Source organism: Primulina huaijiensis, chromosome 6, assembly GCF_012295235.1.
Source record: "Primulina huaijiensis isolate GDHJ02 chromosome 6, ASM1229523v2, whole genome shotgun sequence".
Taxonomy (NCBI): domain Eukaryota; kingdom Viridiplantae; phylum Streptophyta; class Magnoliopsida; order Lamiales; family Gesneriaceae; genus Primulina; species Primulina huaijiensis.
Genome location: NC_133311.1, coordinates 15,765,457 through 15,785,125, shown reverse-complemented (window position 1 = coordinate 15,785,125; position 19,669 = coordinate 15,765,457). Strand labels below are relative to the sequence as shown.

Sequence of the window (19,669 nt, the reverse complement as noted above, 5' to 3'; positions counted from 1 at the left end):
AATCCTATCCACAAGGAAAATAAGAGTTTAATAGGAATAAAAATCTATTCAAATCTAATATATCATCTTATAGATAAGTTTCCAAATTACATTGAATAATTCTCAAGATTAATAAGATTATCTATATATAGGGATACAAATCTTATCGAAGATCCTGTTAATTCAAATTAGTTTAGAAATGCAAAATAAAATATTAAATTGATTAGGAATAAGATATTCCTTTCAATACCTACTACTTATTTAAAGTGAATACATAGCTCAATAATTAAAAATTGCAAACATGAGATAAATGAGGTGAATAAACAAACCAGCATTCCTTGGGAAACTTGCAAGCATTCAGCATTCAGTCACCTTTTTTACAATCCTAACTCATGCACTTAAATCAGTAGAATTGTATTTTTGAAAGTATACGATAATTAGACAATAAAAAATAATCTTAAATATAAAATATTTACCCTGTACTTAAAAAAAAAAAAAGGGGATCTCGTTAATTTTGCAGGATAACGTGGAAATACCTAAAGAACTTTCCAATACTAAAAATCTGATATTTGCAACAATCAAGTTCATAGAGTAAACAAGAACTGATTTAGTCTGAGAATCAGAAAGAAGAGAGATCGCCTTCTGCAGAGAAGGGAGGGCTCCAGTCTTAAAGCTCGATAACATAATTATTTTATAATTCTAATATTTTGTAAAATGGATGAATGTAATCAGTTAATGTATTATTTTCAGCACCGTTTAAAGTAATCATAGGGTGGATACAATTTAAAAAAGCAAATATTGTGTTTGGATAAAAGAATTTGAATTAGAGAGAGGATTTCAAATTAAATTATTTGAAATGTATTGATTCCAAATGACTAAGTTATATAGTTGATTTGAAATTGAAACAAAAATATATATATTTTGGCATGACAAGATATTTCAAATCCGTCATTCTAAGTTTGAGCCAAATGTACATTGTATTTACACAAAAACTCTTATGAGACCGTCTCACGACGTCAATTTTGTGTTACAGATATCTGAATCAACCCATAAAAAAATATTATTTTTCACTGTTTTTTATGTTAAGAGTATTATTTTTTATTGTGAATATCGGTAGGGTTGACTCGTCTCACAGATAAAAATTCATGAGACTGTCTCACAACAGACCTACTCAACAAACATGTGTGTGCGTGTGTAAGAGAGAGAGAGATTGTCTCACATGAGACCTACTCGTATATTTGATATGTGAATTTGAAATCGAATTCACTCATATCCTTCAATCAAAATACAACCAAAATGTAAAATAAAATTCAAATATGGTCGTCGATATTTCGCAATTTCAAAAAATTATGGCATGTATCGGTTTGAAATTTTTAAGGACATGAAATTGGACGTTTACAATGTTGTTTTTTTATTAAAAAAACACTGAGAATATTTTTATGAATACGTGAAAATTAAGAAAGAACTAGTATATGTAGTATACATGATGTGTGTGTGATATAATAATCTTTTATATATAATTTTGATATGTTGCATATATATCATGTATTTATGTGAGCGCCATGAAACATATAAAATTACACATTCAATATATGAGTGTCACATCAACGATATTTACATAAGTGTGCACGGTGGGTGTGCAGTATATCAAAATTATATATGTATGTTATAGTAAAATTTTATTTTATAACATTTTATTTTAGTTAAGATATTAATAATTACAACAAAATGGATCAAAATAAAATATTTGAAAATTTAAGTAATCGGATGATGTAGATTAGAGATAATAGGTTTATATACCATGATAAGTGATATAATATTTTTGAAACTAGTGTCCTGGTGCACGAGATGTGTACTTATACATTTGAAATAATTATTTAAATATGATTTTTATTATTTTCAAATCCATATTTTTTATGAAAAGTGATATAATCATAAAATTTTAAAACTGTGATTGAATTGAAAATTATAGATACAAATATAATTGAAAATTTTAAAAATAAAGACTGTGATAGGATCGATCGGTGGATAATCATTGAGCTACAATAGATCGATTCTTGAAAATTGAACATCGATAAATTAAATCAAGTTTGGTTTCAAATCAAGTGGAAGACACTCAAAATAATCCTTCGTAGAAATTGATTAAACATTTTGATAAATCATTTAAAAGATATGCAAGTTAGATGTAAAAACAAATTGGTTGAAACATTTAATCAAATATTTGGTATGCAATATTTTGTATTTGAAGAACATATAAAATGATTTGAAAATTCATCTTAAAAACGGTAGCAAATAAATAAATGCAATAAATAAATAGACACTAATTTATTCATAGATGTTCGGAAATTAACAACTCATATGTCACCTCTTTTTCTCCTTGGAAATGATCCATTAGAAGGTTTTGATTTATACAGGTCCTTGTGCAAACCCATTTCAATTTAGGACTTATATCTTATCTAACTGAAATTTTTAGTACAATCTCGATTGTAGGCCGCAACCTCACAATCCGCATAATATACAATATCTTTTATGTCAATACTACAAACACAGTTTTTAATTGAGAGATTTTCTTAAATAGGCTTCACACAATTACTATAATCAATTTTAGTGTTCAGTTAAATTATTTTACCAAAATAATATTTTTATCATATTAAATTACAAAGATATCACTTATCCTTTAAACCCTATTCACCTTCAATTTCTTCATCTCAAACTTTTTATTTTAGTATCTTATCAATTCCGTGCGTACAAAGGCGGCCATGAAACACAACAATCCTATTTCTTTAAACAAGTATGAATTTTTTTCCACTTAATTTTTACGCAAAAAAATTGATTTTATATTGATATTACTGTATGCGTAGATATATGGGCTATGACAAACTCATTCTGTTATCAATTTGTTTATGTCAAATCATTAGTATATATTGCCTTGAACTGATTGCTCTAATTTTGATTTTAAATTTTTTTTAATATTTGACTTGATTACTGTGATGATTTTTGATATTTTGTATGTTTAATAAAACAAAACAAATGTTAAATCAACTCTTAAAGAGAAATAATATATAATTAAACAAATGAATCACGAAAATAGAACATGTATGTTCATAGAAAAAGAGTATTTTAGGATTTTTTTAATTATATAAGATATAATGCAAAATGTGTAATAAAAAAGGCCATTTTGAAAATTATGACTTTGAAATGGACTAGAATAATCAATTTTCCTTTTTAATTTCTTTGTGTCAAGACTCACTCAACTAAACTTTGAAGCTTAACTATCATGTATATGTGTGCGTGATTGTGTGTGATGATTTAATCAATTGCAGTGTGTATATCTCTCAAATGTATCATCACACTTGATCTTGCTCTCTTTCTAGTTAATTTCTTCATGTAAGATGCTCATACTTTGAATCTCCTTCCAAAGCTTGTATTTGATCTTCAAGATTTTGTATTTATAAGCTTCAAAAATTATATATGTTTGAAATTCGAATCAAATTTAGAGTTTGAATAAAAATTATGTCTCATGAATGTGGGAGTGTCTTTTGGCTCTCCACATTCTTGAGTTAATTGAAGACTTTTGGCTCTTCATATTCTTGAGTTAATGGGAAAATTAATTGAAGACTTTTGGCTCTCCACATTATAAATAGCGTGTTCATTTCCTCTTAATATACATGAAAATTTTAAAAACACTCAAGATCTCTTTCAAGCATTCTCTTGCATTTCATATTGTTTGGCCTTCGTTACAGGCCTCGATTTTGTTTACTTTAAGCTTTGGTCTACTATATTTTCTTCATCATTTAGTTCACTGATTTTTTACGAAAGTTTACTGTAATTTATCGTTCAATATATTGTGCAATAATATATATATTAGACACAAGAATATGACAGTTTGGAAGGATTCTGGATAGTTTGTGACATTAAAACAGTCATTTCCGCATTCCTGAATGCTTTTCCCGAGCTTGACTGATTTTGAGGTGTGTTGTCACTTAGACTTGTCAGCTAGAGTGATCGTTTAGTTGGGATCGTCAGCTACACTGAACCAAACTGATAAGGTCTGATGAAATTAGTCTTGCTAATTTTAGCCTATGCAGAACTATTAGCTTCACCGTCATTTATCGGCATCTTAACTCTGAATCACACTTCAACTTGTGAATATGGTTTGTAGATCATCGTATTAGCTTCGTAATGCATACTGAATTGCTCCATTTGGATAACTGAGTTGATCATTCGGGCCAAAATATCGCAACTGCTCATACCCAACTGATTGTTGTTTTCGTTGTAATCAATTTGGTCTTACAACCATTAGTTTTCCCAAATAACATTCGATTGAACCCAACTGATGTGACACTTGACTTGTCCCAAATTGAGTTTTATGTTCATTTGTTTTAGCAGATGGTCATTTACATCACCGAGCTATGAGATAATTTTAAACATTGCAGTTCGCCAGATTTTCAGTTTGCCTAAATTCGAGTTTCAACTTCCATCTTGAGTTAGAAACTTCACACTTGAGTCAATATATTAGAAATACAATAACAAGTTTTTGTTATCATCAAAATCAAGATTGTTAGAGTTTCTAAACTCAACAGTTATTATGTGATCTAATTTTTTGAAATATGTTATGTCTTGTTCTTTTTTAAATGTTTATATTCTCTTCTATGTGTTAATCTCATATATCAGCTATTTATAGGTTTTTTTTAAAAAAAATTTAAATTTCGTATTAAAATTTAAATCTCATAATTCGGGGGAAAAAATAAATTTTCTATAATGAGAATGTTGAAATATAATAAATTATATGTTCATGAATTATTCTATCACAAAATATATATAAGCAAATTCAACATGAGACAAGAAACAAATGTCTTTGTTTTTAATAAATAAAAAATAAAAATATCCCCCTATGTGGTTCATTGGCCCAAAAAAATTTCATATTGTCTTTTCTTGCAAATAGTTGATTACTTTGAATTCAAGTTTAAAATTTCATTGCTAAAAAACAAAAAAAATTATAATTTCATCGTCTAAGTAATAGTTAAGCATACATTGGATTTTAAAATTTTTATTTATTAATATTATAACATATGTGTTTTGTAATTGTCAGTTAAGTCAAATCTAAATAAAATTTTTTTTATGAACGTATACTGAATCCAAATGCAATACTGCCAGAATTTTCGTGAAAAATATGTCAATTTGAATCTTCTAACAACAATAAAAATTAAATTTACCCAAATAAACATGGACCTCAAGAACTAGTTCGTCCATTTATTGATAGTGAATCTGCATAGTCCATTCAATATAGGAAAAGAATTTGAGTTTATAACAACATATTTTATTTAACTTCATTTGATCTTAAAATTGATAAACATTGGCATCTTCTAGTCTTATAATGTACACGTGCATATTATCAAAATAGATATTTCACATTTTTTCACCTATGAAGGCTGATAAAGACAAACCTACTCATTTATATTTTTTATATAATAGAACAAAAGTTTATTTGTATAATATTTAATTTCCTCAATATTTTGGGTGAAGCAAGAAAAAAAACCATTTTTTGAAGAAAACAAAGAAAGATTATTGGCCGGTGATAATATCACAAATCCGATGGAAGGTAAAATATATTACTTAATATCATTTACTTCATTTGATTATTTGTTATTTTTTAATTGTTGTATTTCTTCAACTTTCAAAGATAATATACATATATATAAGAAGTCTATTAGAATTAAATCATAATACTTTTAAATATTTAAATAAAATTATATATTTCACATGTCACGTACTTTGATACTATCAAAGTTACACAAATTATTTTTATCAGGATAAACATATACTTTGATTTTAGTACTATCTTGATAATTTAGTAATAATCATCAATCAATAAAAGCGAATCCTTGGGAATAAGGAAAGCGGTAGGTGCAATTTGCAGAATCATGCATTATTTGATTTCCATTCATTAATATTTATCTCATTTTCCTTTCACAATAACAAGTACTGCCCTCTATAGGCTAATCAAATCTCCAACACAAAACAAAAGGACTCGTAATACGTTGGATTGGAGTCCTAGTTCTATTATAACTCTATCAAGTTCTGGACTCCTAGTACAAATAGGACTCAAACAAATTTCCTATAAATATGCTTTTTAATCTAGTCTAAATCTAACCCAAAAAAAAAAAAAACAAAATTTGCCTTGTTTCATTATCAGATTTTCAACTTTGAAAATCAGCCATGGGGGAGACTCAAGAGCTGGATTTGCCTTTGGGGTTTCGATTTCATCCGACGGAATTTGAGTTATACGATTACTATTTGATTCCCAAGTTTAAGGGTGAACCTTTGGATACCAATCTGATTATGAGTCTTGATGTCTACAGATATGATCCATGGCAACTTCCATTGGGTGAGTTTGCTTGTGTTTGGTTTTCAGTGTTAGCTTTATTTGTTTGGTGCTTTGTTTTGCTTATTTTTTGGGAAAGGGTTTTGAGTGTGAATATCGAATAATTTTTTGATTCTTTTGAAAGATGGATGTTAAAATTTTTAGTTGCTATTGTATTGTGTACATTTGCGGCATGTTGATCACGATTTACTAAAATATTTCCTAGTTAGTGATAAATAAATCTCTTAATAATTACATCAATAATTTGCAACTCATTAAAATTGAATATTTGATATTGACAGTGATATCAATTATACAACTGAATGCTTGCTGTTTTTCTGAAAACTATAGTTACGGACGTCCACATTATTAAAAAAAATCATGTTTGTCTTATTTCAATAAGGCTTGAGTCTCGCCATGCGACCTAAAGCTAATGCGTCATGGGTCGTAAATAACTATATAACTAGTATACAATTTTTTTGGACTTTTTCGTTGATGAATTTACGTCCATTTACTTTGCAGATCAACTGAAGTATGCAAGAGAGAACGAAGGGCACTTTTTCACACAAAGCATAGAGCAAGGTACTTCGGCAAGAGCAACACCAAGTGGGAATTGGATAATTTCTAAAGAGAACATCCCCATTTGTAGAGAGAATGAAGTCATTGGATTCAAGAACAAGTTCTTGTTCTCCAATGGAAATGAATATCCCATTGATGGAGATCAAATAGCCTACTGGAAGATGGTTGAGTATCGATGCAACCCTGCTGTGATTATAACTTCCAACAAAGAAGTAAGTACTTGTATGAATAGTCTTCGGAAAATCGAGTTTTGAGCATTTGCAATTGACTAGTTGAGCATCCACGATTTGAATCGCGGGTTCAAGGGTTGGAAAAAACCTTAACTCAACTCAAAGGTGATGGTTGGTGGAACCGTTAACCAGTTAACCAGATCTGTAACCGTGGCACGGTTTCAGATAGGGTCAAGTTCACTTGTGACCCCTTGGTCACCTCTTCCTGTTACGAGGCTTCACAATTCCTATTCAGTTCATTCACAACTCCTTCCTACATGCAAGATCACGACCTTCATCTATATCTCAATCAATGGTCAATACAAGCGTTGTTCAACATGTTTTAAGATTGAAATAATTTTATTTTTTATTATATTAAATATCGAATATATTTATATCTTATGTTTCTATATGATATGTTTTATGATTTTTCTTTCATTTAAGTTTTGATTTAGAATATTATTAATATAAATTTAAAAAATAAATTTGATGATTTATTAAATTTTTTTAATTTTTTCTAATGTGCAGTTAATAAAAAAAAATTAAATTACCTGAGGGTCTTGGGCTTACCCACAATTTGGTGACTTCTCATTCCCTTCTTTCTTTTTTCTTTTTCTTTAGATGGAAAATTTGGTAATTTGCAAAGTTCGTCACAAGACAAGGGTTGAGGAAGATCCAGAGGAGGAGGATGATGAATTTGAATATTAGTTCAGAGCGTTCTGTTCCTTTTTTTTTCTTTTGAACTACATTTTAAGTTAAGCATGCTGTGATATAGACTTCTTTTTTAATTTATTCCAAATAAAATTTATGTGCCGCATTTCTCATTGTCCGTCACAATCAAAAAGGTTGTATAATCGTTTATTTTATGAGTATGTCTCTTGAGAGACAGTCTCACGAATCTTTATCTGTGAGAAGAGTCAACCCTACCGATATTCACAATAAAAAATAATATTCTTAGCATAAAAAGTAATAATTTTTCATGGATGACCCAAATAAGAGATCTGTCTCACAAAATACGACCCGTGAGACCGTCTCACACAATTTTTTATCTTATTTTATTCTCACCAAGAAGAAATGGAAAAGTTAAATTCGATAAAATAATTTCTTAAAAACATTACCGTATGGAACTGAAATCACTTTCTTGATCATCATTATCATTTTTCTTCATAGGAGACCTTAAATCACCCTACTCAAGAGAGGGAAAAGAAAAAGAAATCAGAGAGAAGAATTAACAGGATAAATAACAAGAAGCGAAACAGAGGAGATACCAATCAATACATTCAAGATTCAAACACGGGTGGTCTTTGCCAAGAACGTTTGGGCACATATTTACTTGCACCAGCCTCAAATGTGATCTTGCTAAAAACGTGCCAGAAAAGTGCACGAGTCTCTATTGAAACAGCACATCGGTAATGAACAACCCCGTCGTATCAAATGCAGTTTATTCGTTATTTACAAGTACCTCAGGTTGAGAAGGGAGGCATAGACTATAGAGCACCATACACAACTCTGCATCTAGGCCTGAGTGCAGTATGAAATTTGAATGATACAGCGCAGACACCTCGAAGACAAACTTACATCCCGCTACAAACAGCAAATCCTCAATATTTTACATCTCTTCGTTCTTTACTGGAGTCCATGTATCATTCTTTCTGAAGCGTGACACGAATCCTAAGACATACCCAATGAAAGCTCCAAGAACAAGTAGACTGCCAATTTTAACATACAGTGAAAATGTTGATTGCAACCCGCCCCTCGATGCAACAGCATCAGCATTCACAAAACCATTAAAGACTTGGCCAGAGGCCATAATCTCGACTGTGTCATGCACTTCCCCATCATGGTTTCCCACGTAAGATAGCGTGAGTTTCTTCATATTGGCAACAAGTCTGATGTACCCAAATTCACCTCCACGATACAAGGACCGCACGGGTTGTGGGAAGATGGGATCAGTGGGGTGGGTTGGCCTTGGTTGCCAGATTGGTTGCCAATCCTGTCCAGCCATCCCGATCACCAAATGCACAGGGAAAGCCTTCCACTCTTCCCCGTTCTTGCCCAAACTTCCGCAAGTGAAGTTATTCAGAGGACAAAAACGTTCATATCTATGTACATGTCCCCATAATGCAAGTGTCACCTTGTTCTTGACAAGAAGTGGTTCTAGGTGCTCAAGCAATCGCTCCCTCAAAGGGGTATCTCTTGATTCGTAGCTTGTTGTGTACATTGGCCGGTGTCCTTGAACGACAACAAAAGGGGTCTTTTTTCTATCTACCAACTCCAAGTCGTTTTTCAGAAAATCATATTGCTTGCTACCAGGAAGGAAATCAGTCTCTGTAGAAAAGTAAACAAAATGGACGACTCCCATATCGAAAGAGTAGTAAAGATTTCTTGTAGCAGGGGCTCTAGTTCCCGTAGGCTCGGAGGAATTCCCAGGCATGTGGAATCTAAGACTATATGGCACCCCACACTCTCCACCCCCATCCGTCCCATAAACTGCATAAGACCAGTCAGGTTTCCAAGGCTGTGAAGGCCAATCGTATTCGTGATTGCCGATGCAAACATGGTAAGGAACCTTGGATGCAACCGGTTCTATCTGGTTAAAAAAGTTGTCCCACAACCAAGAATAGCCTCTGGCATAGCTGATATCTCCAATATGTGAGATCAAGGCTGGTTTGTCACCAATAGCTTCGATATCACGGCTTATCCAATTAATAGTGGCCACGCTTTCTTCTTGGATACGCACAAAAGTTGAGTACGGTGTTGCAGTCCCCATGTCTCCAAATAAGAAAGCTATCGTTTGACTCGAGTCCCCAGTTTGTGACACGAAGCTGTAAGTTGTGCTCCAACCCCCAGAATCACTACCAACCTTTCATGGTGATTTACAGAAACGAAATTATATTCTTGCTTTGAAAGGAGAAGGTATAAATAGTATATGTTCTATAATTTGTTCAAATTAAACGCAAAAGGGATATAGATACCACTTGATTCCAAGTTCAAAATCTTCACAAATAACTTAAACAGCTAAACACCAGTAAATATCATTTAAATAAGCAATTGTGAGCAAGACTGAGAATCTTAACCAAAAATCACAAAGACAAATTAAAATATACCTGATAATAATATCTCTTCCCTTCATCCAAGCCAATCATCACTCCATCGTGTATAAACCCAGGATCTCTCCACCCAATGCTCTCATTCGCTGGAGCATCACACATGTCCTGCCTCTCATATCTTGATACCTGGGTGGCTGCAACCTTAAGCAATTTGTTCCGGGTCAACCCGTATTTCACGAAACTTTCTTTCCCATCATGTGTCACGAAGAGTACACGCATCTCCCCAACCCGACCGGTCAACGCCAGATGCACTTGCTCCGGTCCCCGGCCATGTTCAAAACTAACCAGCTCCGACTGGGCCAACAAGTGGCGGGTACCGGGTATGGGATTGTGGTCGTGGTCGTGCTTTTTCGGGTTGATTTCGGACGTGTCCCAGTGGAAGATCCGAAACTGGTAATCGGATCGCAAGTTGACCAGAGGGATCGTGATGGAACCCGACCCCGATTCCCATTCGGACGAAGAGGAAAGGAAAACATAGCCGATGAAATTATCGTTGGAAGAATTCGCCGGCGAATAAATGCCGACCCAGTCGAGCTGCACCGGTGAATCAATTCCTGACCATGTAATCGTGATCGGGTCGCCTGATTTGGGGATGACTTTCGGAGTGATCGAAATCGACGGCAGGGTTGATGAAGAAGAGAAAGGTGGAACAAGATAGAGAACGGGCAGAACTAACATCAACTTCCATCGGATCATAACTTCGATCAAAATACCAGATACTGGCTCGAATCTCTTTAATAAAAGGGTAAAAATCTAATCTAATCTTGAAAATATCAAAGAATCGCTGGGTTTTCAGGTGAAAATGGATGGAGGATACGTAGAGTAAAAGGCAAGAATTCCTTCAACATCGCCCGCCCACCTCGTCCGTGATCCAATGGTTGCTGTTATTGTAAAATCAATCAATTAAGCAGATTTTGCCAACATCGTTAAAGAATATTCCAAATTCCAAATTCCAACTGAAAGTTGCGAAAATATTTCTATTTTTATTTTTACAACAAAGTCAAATGAATTAAGGTTCTATTAAATTGAATGGTTGTATTAAATTGTGAGACGGTTTCACGATTCTTTATCTATGAGACGGGTCAATCATATCGATATACACAATAAAAAGTAATACTTTTAGCATAAAAAGTAATACTCTTTCATGGATTACCCAAATAAGAGATCAGTCTCACAAAATACGACCTGTGAGACCGTCTCACACAAATTTTTTGCCTAAATTGAAATATCTCAAAAGAATTTTTGTTGTTTATATAATCAAAATCATAAATTTTAAATCTATCTGTTTTATGTTTATACAGTATTTTATATTAATTAAAATTAATTTTTAATTTTATGTAATAATAATGTCATTTGAAATTTATTCTATTTTTTAATTAATATGTAACTAAGTAAAATATGAATTTAAAATTTAATCTTATTAATAATAAAATTATAGTCTAAATACATTGATGTCAAATTCATCTCCGAAAATATACTTTAAATATTTAAGAAAAAGAAAAATGAAAGAGTATTTATAAATAAATAACGATGATTCCGAATAGATATCTATCCGACTTTTTGGTTAAATTAAGATTAATACTCCTAAAAGGACAAGGTTTGTATTTGAAAAACTAAAATAAGAACAAGGTTACTTTTGACAAAATTGGTAGTTTTATGGATAAAATTATGTGTCTCGCACATGGATATTTATTAAATATTATATGAATTATAAAAAATAATTATATATTTAGATTGAAAGTTGAAATCGTTGTTTCCTTTATTGTTTCTTTTTAAAAATTCTTTTAATATTTATTATGTACTTATTGATAGAAAAATAAACATAGCATAGATGTCATAAAAAAACAAAAGGAAAATTCATTGTTTTGATTGTTTAGGACCGGTTTAAAAATTTATAGGGGTGGATAAACTCTTAGAATTATTTTTGAAATATTTAAGTTTGATATGCTTATCAAATCCGACTCAACAGTTATTAACTGTAAAAGTTAATTTCTTGATAGGACAAATGTGACCGTTCTACACTTTAAATATCAAATCCGACTCAACAGTTATTAACTGTAAAAGTTAATTTCTTGATAGGACAAATGTGACTGTTCCACTTTAAATATAATTTAAAGTGTAGAACGGTCCAGCTGAATTTGGATAATGATATAATCAAGCTACTAAGCTTTTAACAAGATAAACCAGATAAAGATAAGTGTGGTTATGAAAGCAAAGCGGAATATTTTTATATAAGTTCGAAAGTCTACGTATCTAATTCTTCCACTTAAGAAGTAATGCACTAATTAAAAGACTTTGGTTTACAATAGTTTGTACAATCAACTTAAATTAAGACTTATCGTTTAACTAAATTGAAACCTCTAGTGTCACTTAAACAATAATACAACAACTTTAAGTAATTGAATCATTAGATTCAAAAAACTCTCGGCAATGATTAAACAACAGTTTGAGAAGTTGCGAGAGACTTCGATTTGATCCTTAATTATCTGTAATAAACTTGACTGAGTGGACTTCTGAGCTGTTGAAGAATAATTCAAATAAGTTTGCTCAAAAATCTTCAGAAAATTGAGAGATTGTAATTTGTTCGACTGCCTCAAATGAATGAAGACAATCTCAATTTATAAATGCTCTTAATTCTAATGTTCAAAACTTTGCAATGTTCGACTTTTGATTTTTTTGTTGAAAAACAACTTTATTTTCGTCTTTTCTTGAATCATAGTACACTGCAGTATTGTTGATCGGGAGTTCAAACATTCTAGCCTAAGTCAAAATCAGATAAAGACTTGGTCATTTCCTCCACCGATGTCAAATGAATGTATGGGAGATGTCCATATGCACTTATGTATCTTGGTGGGAGGAGCAGGATGCACTAAGTTCTGTAAAAATAAAATAAGAATAATTAACATAATATTAACATTATTATTATTATTATTTAACTTGGGTTGGGCTTGGGAAAAGCCAACCGGATTTACTTCAGGAGGGTTGCCTGATCTGTCAATGTCATGGAAGTGGTCTCCGACTGGAGTTTCTTCCGGTTGTTGTGCATATCTTCAAATATTGAACCTTCTTCTCTGGCTATAAATTCAACAGGCCCAGTTGGAGCAGTAGTATTGAAGTCCCCTACCGGAGTTTCTTCAAATATAGTCTCAGGAGACACTTTTACAGGATTCTTCTCCGGCTGGTCTCCAATAACTTCTTGTAGGTAGGAAACCGCTTTCTCAATAGCTTCTTCGGTCTGGACTGCAACATGGATTTCTAGCAATTGCAATTCCTGCTGTCTGAGCTTTACGTTCGACATAGTGCAGAATATTTAAGATGACGACTGAGAGGGGCCAAAGTTATCGTTTTCTTTAAGATGATGACTCTCAGTTTCGACATAGTGCAGAATATTTTCTTCAAGCTTGACCACTGACTTGATACTTATCTCTTCAAGGACTGTTGAGAAGTGTACAGTTGTGAGGTAGTCTGACCATATATGAAAACTTCTCAGCCGTTGCTGCACAAACTCATAAACTTGTTGCACAACCAATTGTGGTCTGAGCCGCAGACAGAGAAACTGGTTCAGACACTATCTTCTTCTTCCATTTGTCTTTGGGATCAATCTTGAGAAGACCGGATTTTGTGGAATTGACATTGGGCTCCACAATTTTGCTCCTTCAGATAAATCGGGAAATGGGCACGATTAGGATAGGTGCAGGCCGGAGTGGCTCGGAGATGTGTTTCATCAACCAGATCTTCTTGTACTTGGGCCACTCATGAACCAGACCGGACCATTTATGTACTACAACTGGATATTTAACTGTGATATAATCTTGAAAGATCCGGTTGCAAATAATGCGGTTAAAACTACTTGAACTCCGGTTCCACCTCTTGTAAATACATTAAATAACGGGTGAGTCCTATAACAGTTTACAGTTTGTTATCACCAAGAGATTGCAAATCATCATATTTTATTTATTCCAAATAAATAATTTTTTAGTTTTTGCCTTCATCGGCTATTAAGTTTTAGATGGTTAAAAATCTGAAATTTTGATGGCAAGAGAAATTGGAAGTGATAAAAACAAAACATAGCATAACACAAATGCGTAATTTGTAAGTTCCTCGTTATTTTTCATCTCTTAATTTAATTAATTTTATTTAGTTCTATTTTGAGAAAGATTTGTCCAATTGTAAATCTACGTCTTTCATTTATTGGTTTTTTTTTATGATGATGATGATTTCATTTTTTTTTTTAATCTGCAAACATTATTTTAGTTTGATTAAAAAGGCATATTATTATTTTTTTTATATAAAAATACACATATTTTTTTATAAAATAGACATGATTTACCTATCTTAAAAAAGTGATAATTTCATATATTTTTTATCTACAAATATTATTTGAAATTTAATCAATATAAATATTTTATATTACTAATTTAAATAAATATTTTTATTAATAATTTATTTTATTGATCAATATAAATATATACCTTGATATTTTAGTTTGATTAAAAAAGACTAATTATTTCATTATACATCGCCTAAATCGTGCACAACATATTTTTTTCTCCTAATTAGAATATAAAATAAGGCAAAAACTTGTATGAGACAGTTTCACGGATCATTAGAAAAAAATGTTATATATTTTTTCTCTTAATTAGACCGTCTCACACAATTTTTTGTCAATAAATAAAATTATATTGATTCCACTCCATCACAACTTTAATTGTAACAATAACATTAAACCTAATTTTAATTACAAATTATAATAAATTTTTTTTGTTGTGATGTTATAATTTTAAATTTTATATATATGGTTGAGAATACTATTTATTAAATAGTCGGTCTAATAATAATTTATTATTATCAATAAAATTAAGAAGCTTTGACTCCGTTAAACTGGCAGTTACAAGAGATTACTCCTAATTAAATCAATTTTTTTCTCATTTACGCCCCTATGATATTTTTATGTTTATATTTATACTCATGATCATTCACCTAGTATATGTTCATTTACCTATATTGCAAAATTATGAATTCACAATGGGAAATTATTATTTATGTACGAATGGAAATTTTGGATTTTCTTTAGCCTTTTATGGTACCCAATATTGAAATTAAGCATTTTCAACATTCTGAAAAGTGAATCCAACATGTCATTTACAGCATCCTCAACATTAGTCTAATCAAGCGAAAATCTAGTGCATAACTTAAGAAGAAAAAATCAAGACAAATTACAACTCCGTACTAAATTCATGGTATTGCATCTAGATTTCTATAAAGGTAAAACCAAATCATATGAGTGATCAACTGATTGGGGACAAGGGTCAAGATCTAATTTCTCGTCCGAGCCAATCCAAAGCAGGATATGCAAAATACAGCACCAAGAATGCTGGGAGCGCAAAGAGAATCGTGATCACCAGGTATAGCATTAGGATGGTGGCACTAGTAGGTAGTGCGAAAAGAATGATAACAAGTAAGATAACCAATGGAAGCTTAGTTGTCATGTGGATGAAAAAGTCCAGGGATTTGGGAAAGGATATCTGGGGCCTAACGGGTAGTAGGCTATCACTGTTGCTGTTGAAGTTGCGGTTGCTGTTACTGCTAGAACTTGAACGACCAAGTCGACGCATCCTCCTGTGGGCAAAGCTAGAAGAGTAGTTTCCAATTATTGATGTGCACCTTGGAGACCAAACTTGTTGACGGTCTCTGCAGATAGAGGAAGGAGATTTTACCCTGTCGCCATTTCTGCTCTCAACCATCCAGAGAAGGAAGAAGTTTTTGCTAGGAAATTTTAGATTACCCTTGTAAACCAATCGAAATGTCAACAAATTGCACCAAGGACAAGAAATGAAAAGTGGAATCTGGATCTGTTGAGTGGAAAATTTCAGAGCAGCCCATCGAAGACCGAGGACACAATTCTTGCATATCGTGTGGCCACACCACAAAACATAGGGTACATTCTCGACAATGTTGAAAGATTCCCAGCATATGGGGCATTCCAATCCTTCATCGGTGCTCACAGTCGAAGCCGTCTCATCATCAGAAAAATCATGACAAGCTCTAACTAACTCAGCGCTGTTTTTCTTTGGTCCAAATCCTGCGATGGAATGTGATAAAGATCTCCACATAATGGCTTTTCGAGGAAAACTTCACCTTGTTCTGCTGTTTGAGCTATCGTGGACCAGATTCATCCAGATGATAACTTCAAAGCGACAAAATCAGGAACGGGAAGCTAAGCTGGTGAAGTTCATGCATTAATCCGTAGAGGCCATGTCTCAGAAACAAGATGCAAAACAAAAATGCAGGAAGAACTAAATTTTTAGCTCATTGGCATTCAAAATCTGTGCAGATCAAAACTGACTCACACATTTAGAGTGTGTAAATATGACTTGAGCTAATTAATTCACGGACAGGCAGGATTTCTCTCAACGAGTTCAACTATCATTCAACAATTTCGCAAATTTACCATCACAGATCATGCCAACATACCGTTGATTAGTCCAGTTAAAAATCATTCAAATATGAAATCGAAACTCATTAATCATAAATTCTCAGAAACTATAAATGAAATCAACAGTAACTTCATATAAAAAAGGGCATATCTGAACCGCAATCGGCTACATATGCACGTGAAGAAAGTAGCAGAGGAAACGAATCAGATGATGGCCATCCTCTTTTGTATGAAACATATCAAATCCTTGTAATTTTCCTAACACCACCCGCTGAACACCCAAAAATTTTGAGAATTTTCCTTCGAAAAACGAAATCATATCGACCCTTCAAAATCCTGCTTAATTTCAATTTACGACCGCTAAACAACGCCCATTTGCAAAATTTACAGCCAAGCCAAAGCAATTACAAATAAACCACAACTTCACAACCCTAAAGCACGATCACGAGCCAAATCAACAAATTCCATATTCCTCCCATCATTACACATATAAATAATAAACTTTAAAAAAGTCTGATTGACTGATTAATGGTTATCAAAATGCATGGCCATGGTTAACGCTTCCATTCGACCCCAAAATGCCATGAAACACAAACCTTTTATGCAACAATCAACATAAACAAACATATGATCACAAAATACATCCACTATTACATCATGGAACCACAAACAATCACCCAGGAAAAAAAAAACCTCTCCTCCATTCAAACTTATATGAAAAATGGGAATTGCAGGAAACGAGAAAATTTCGAGAAACTTACCGGAAAAGTGGCAGAAATTTGACGGTTTCACCTGGAATTAAGACGAAAAAGAAGAGATTAGAAGAGAGCGAGAGAAATGCCTCCCTCTCTCCTCTCTCCTCTCTCCTCTCTTATTTGGAGAAATGATGAAAGAATTGGAGACTGCTTGAAAATATATTCAACTCGCAGGGTAATTGCCACAACGACCAGACGACATCGTTTAGCAAGTGCAGGGAGAGTTAACGGTTCGGTGCTACATGACGTGTTCCGTTAACCTCCCTGTGGTAGACAAAGGTAACGAGTGCCGGGTGCGGCCAATACGGAGAGCCCTCAAAATAGGTTGATCCTGAACATCCCACCCGTCAAATAAGCAAGTTGAATCGGAAATTTCTAAACCTCCAAATAATGGATCATCTCGTCCCACTAACTCATTTTGACAGTTTTATCAACAAGTGCATGAATCGTGAGGGCTACTTCCAAGTTCTACGACTAGGGATGGCAATGGGAGGCGATGAAACGGAGACGCCTTTTCCAACCCTGTCATTAAATCTAAAATTAATCTTCATCATCGTCTAAAAGCCCGTTTGGTGTAAGAAGCTACAATTAAAAAAGTGCTTTTTTAATTTTTAACTTGTTTGGGTTGGCTTCTAGTGCTTAAAAAAGCACTTATTTAAGTTGAAATTAGAGCTTTTTTAAAATCCCTATTTTAGAGCTTTTTTCACTAACTTTTTTAATAACCTAAAAAACAACATCCACCAGTAGCCTCCTCTCAATCTTTTCTCTATTATTCTACAAGGTACAATTTTTTTTTTCCGTCGAGGTTTTTGTTCGTTCATTTTTTTCTGCTTTCTTTTTGCTGCAGAATTTACACTCCCTATTCATTTACGTCTGTATTACGTATTGTGAATTAGATAATTATGTTACAATTCGGTCAATGATCCGATAAATCCAGGAAGTCAGGAAGGGGAAAGTATTTGCTTATTCCATTTTTTTGCAACTACGTATATAATATTCATCAATTCTTGTGTATTACGTATATAATATTATATTAATTAAAATATGTTATATACCATAATATTACTGTAATATTATTTAATCATTGTTTGTATTACTTTTTCATTTATGATATTGTGAATTAGATAATCTATTGTTTTTTATGTTTTATTTTTTGATTATAGAATGTATTCGAAGTTAGCTCCTAAACGAGGATTATCAAATCCAAGTCAATTACCTAGATATATGATTGAGACTGTTGAACCTGGATTTGTTGCTGATGGGAATAATAAGGCGGATTGGACTGATCAGAATACCGAAATATTTTTAAAAATTTGTGAGGAAGAAATTGAATCCGGCAATAAGCTTACCAAACATTTAAACAAAACGGGGTACACAAATTTAGTTTCAAAATTTCATGAGAGAACGGGACTTTCTTTGAATAAAAAACAATTCAAAAATAAATGGGATTCTATGAGAAAATATTTTGCACTGTGGGCACAACTTATTGGAAATAATGAGACTGGCCTTGGTTGGGATCATAACAAGATGACCGTGCAAGCTGATAATAGTTGGTGGGAGGATAAGATTAAGGTACATAATTTATATACTACATTTTAAATTTTTAATTAATTATTTTTATTTATTTTTTGTTACGTTGCAAATTACAGAAAAATCCCGAGTATGCAAATTTTAGATTGAGGGGACCCAAGAATTTAGATTTATTGGAAAAGATATTTAAAGGTTCCATAGCAACTGGCTATGCTGCAATAGCACCATCAGAGGATCAACCAATTCATAATAATTTCAACGATGATACAAATGATTGGGATGTTCAGTTAGACGGAGAGTTTCAAAGTGATGTTTATATTAATGTTGAAAGCCAAGAATTGATGGAAAACTCAACAATGGGAGCTGACAGCTCTATGCAGCAAAGGAAGAGAAAAAGAAGGGAGAGTGGAGAAAAAAGAGGACCCATTGCCACTAGGTTAGCCGATCAACTTGATCGTGTCCTTCAAGAATTTGAGATTCAAAAGTCTATACACGAAACACCAAAAGATGATCCATGTAGCATTGCAAATTGTCTGGAGGTTCTTCGTAGTTTGCCTGGTATGGTGGTTAGCAGTGAGCAATTCTTCATAGTTACTAGAGTTTTGGGTAAAAAGCATAATAGGCAAACATTTATCGGATTGAAGGACTCGGAACTGCAGCTTGGTTGGGCAAAGACATTCACTAAAGATGATTTGAAGCGTTGTTAA

General features: G+C 32.7%; 4 protein-coding genes across 9 annotated transcripts; 2 read left to right on the top strand and 2 right to left on the bottom strand.

The window, feature by feature from the left end:
- The first annotated feature begins 6,178 nt into the window (after positions 1-6,178).
- LOC140979693 (NAC transcription factor 32-like) lies at positions 6,179-8,125 on the top strand. Its single transcript, XM_073445212.1, has 3 exons — positions 6,179-6,367; positions 6,866-7,134; positions 7,753-8,125. The coding sequence occupies exons 1-3, from the start codon at positions 6,199-6,201 to the stop codon at positions 7,837-7,839; spliced, it is 525 nt and encodes a 174-aa protein (XP_073301313.1). The 5' UTR covers positions 6,179-6,198; the 3' UTR covers positions 7,840-8,125.
- A 128-nt stretch (positions 8,126-8,253) lies between these two features.
- LOC140979692 (probable inactive purple acid phosphatase 2) lies at positions 8,254-11,181 on the bottom strand. Of its 2 annotated transcripts, XR_012175795.1 has the most exons (3): positions 10,239-11,181; positions 8,400-9,994; positions 8,254-8,317 (listed from the first exon to the last, which is right to left on the bottom strand). XR_012175795.1 is itself a non-coding variant. In XM_073445211.1 (2 exons), exons 1-2 carry the CDS (start codon positions 10,935-10,937, stop codon positions 8,741-8,743), a joined length of 1,953 nt encoding a protein of 650 aa, XP_073301312.1. In that variant the 5' UTR covers positions 10,938-11,181; the 3' UTR covers positions 8,352-8,740. The 2 variants fall into 2 exon arrangements, 1 of the variants encoding a protein (XP_073301312.1); XM_073445211.1 differs by lacking the exon at positions 8,254-8,317 and having other exon boundaries at positions 8,352-9,994.
- A 4,153-nt stretch (positions 11,182-15,334) lies between these two features.
- LOC140979691 (uncharacterized) lies at positions 15,335-17,897 on the bottom strand. 5 transcript variants are annotated; one of them, XM_073445209.1, is made up of 2 exons: positions 17,435-17,897; positions 15,335-16,458 (listed from the first exon to the last, which is right to left on the bottom strand). In XM_073445209.1, the coding sequence occupies exon 2, from the start codon at positions 16,352-16,354 to the stop codon at positions 15,551-15,553; it is 804 nt and encodes a 267-aa protein (XP_073301310.1). In that variant the 5' UTR covers positions 16,355-16,458; positions 17,435-17,897; the 3' UTR covers positions 15,335-15,550. The 5 variants fall into 5 exon arrangements, with proteins under 5 accessions (XP_073301310.1, XP_073301307.1, XP_073301308.1 ...); XM_073445206.1 differs by having other exon boundaries at positions 15,335-16,948; positions 17,439-17,897; XM_073445207.1 differs by having other exon boundaries at positions 15,335-16,500; positions 17,439-17,897.
- A 699-nt stretch (positions 17,898-18,596) lies between these two features.
- On the top strand, positions 18,597-19,669 carry LOC140979125 (L10-interacting MYB domain-containing protein-like). The gene is made up of 2 exons (XM_073444472.1): positions 18,597-19,004; positions 19,082-19,669. Exons 1-2 carry the CDS (start codon positions 18,597-18,599, stop codon positions 19,667-19,669), a joined length of 996 nt encoding a protein of 331 aa, XP_073300573.1.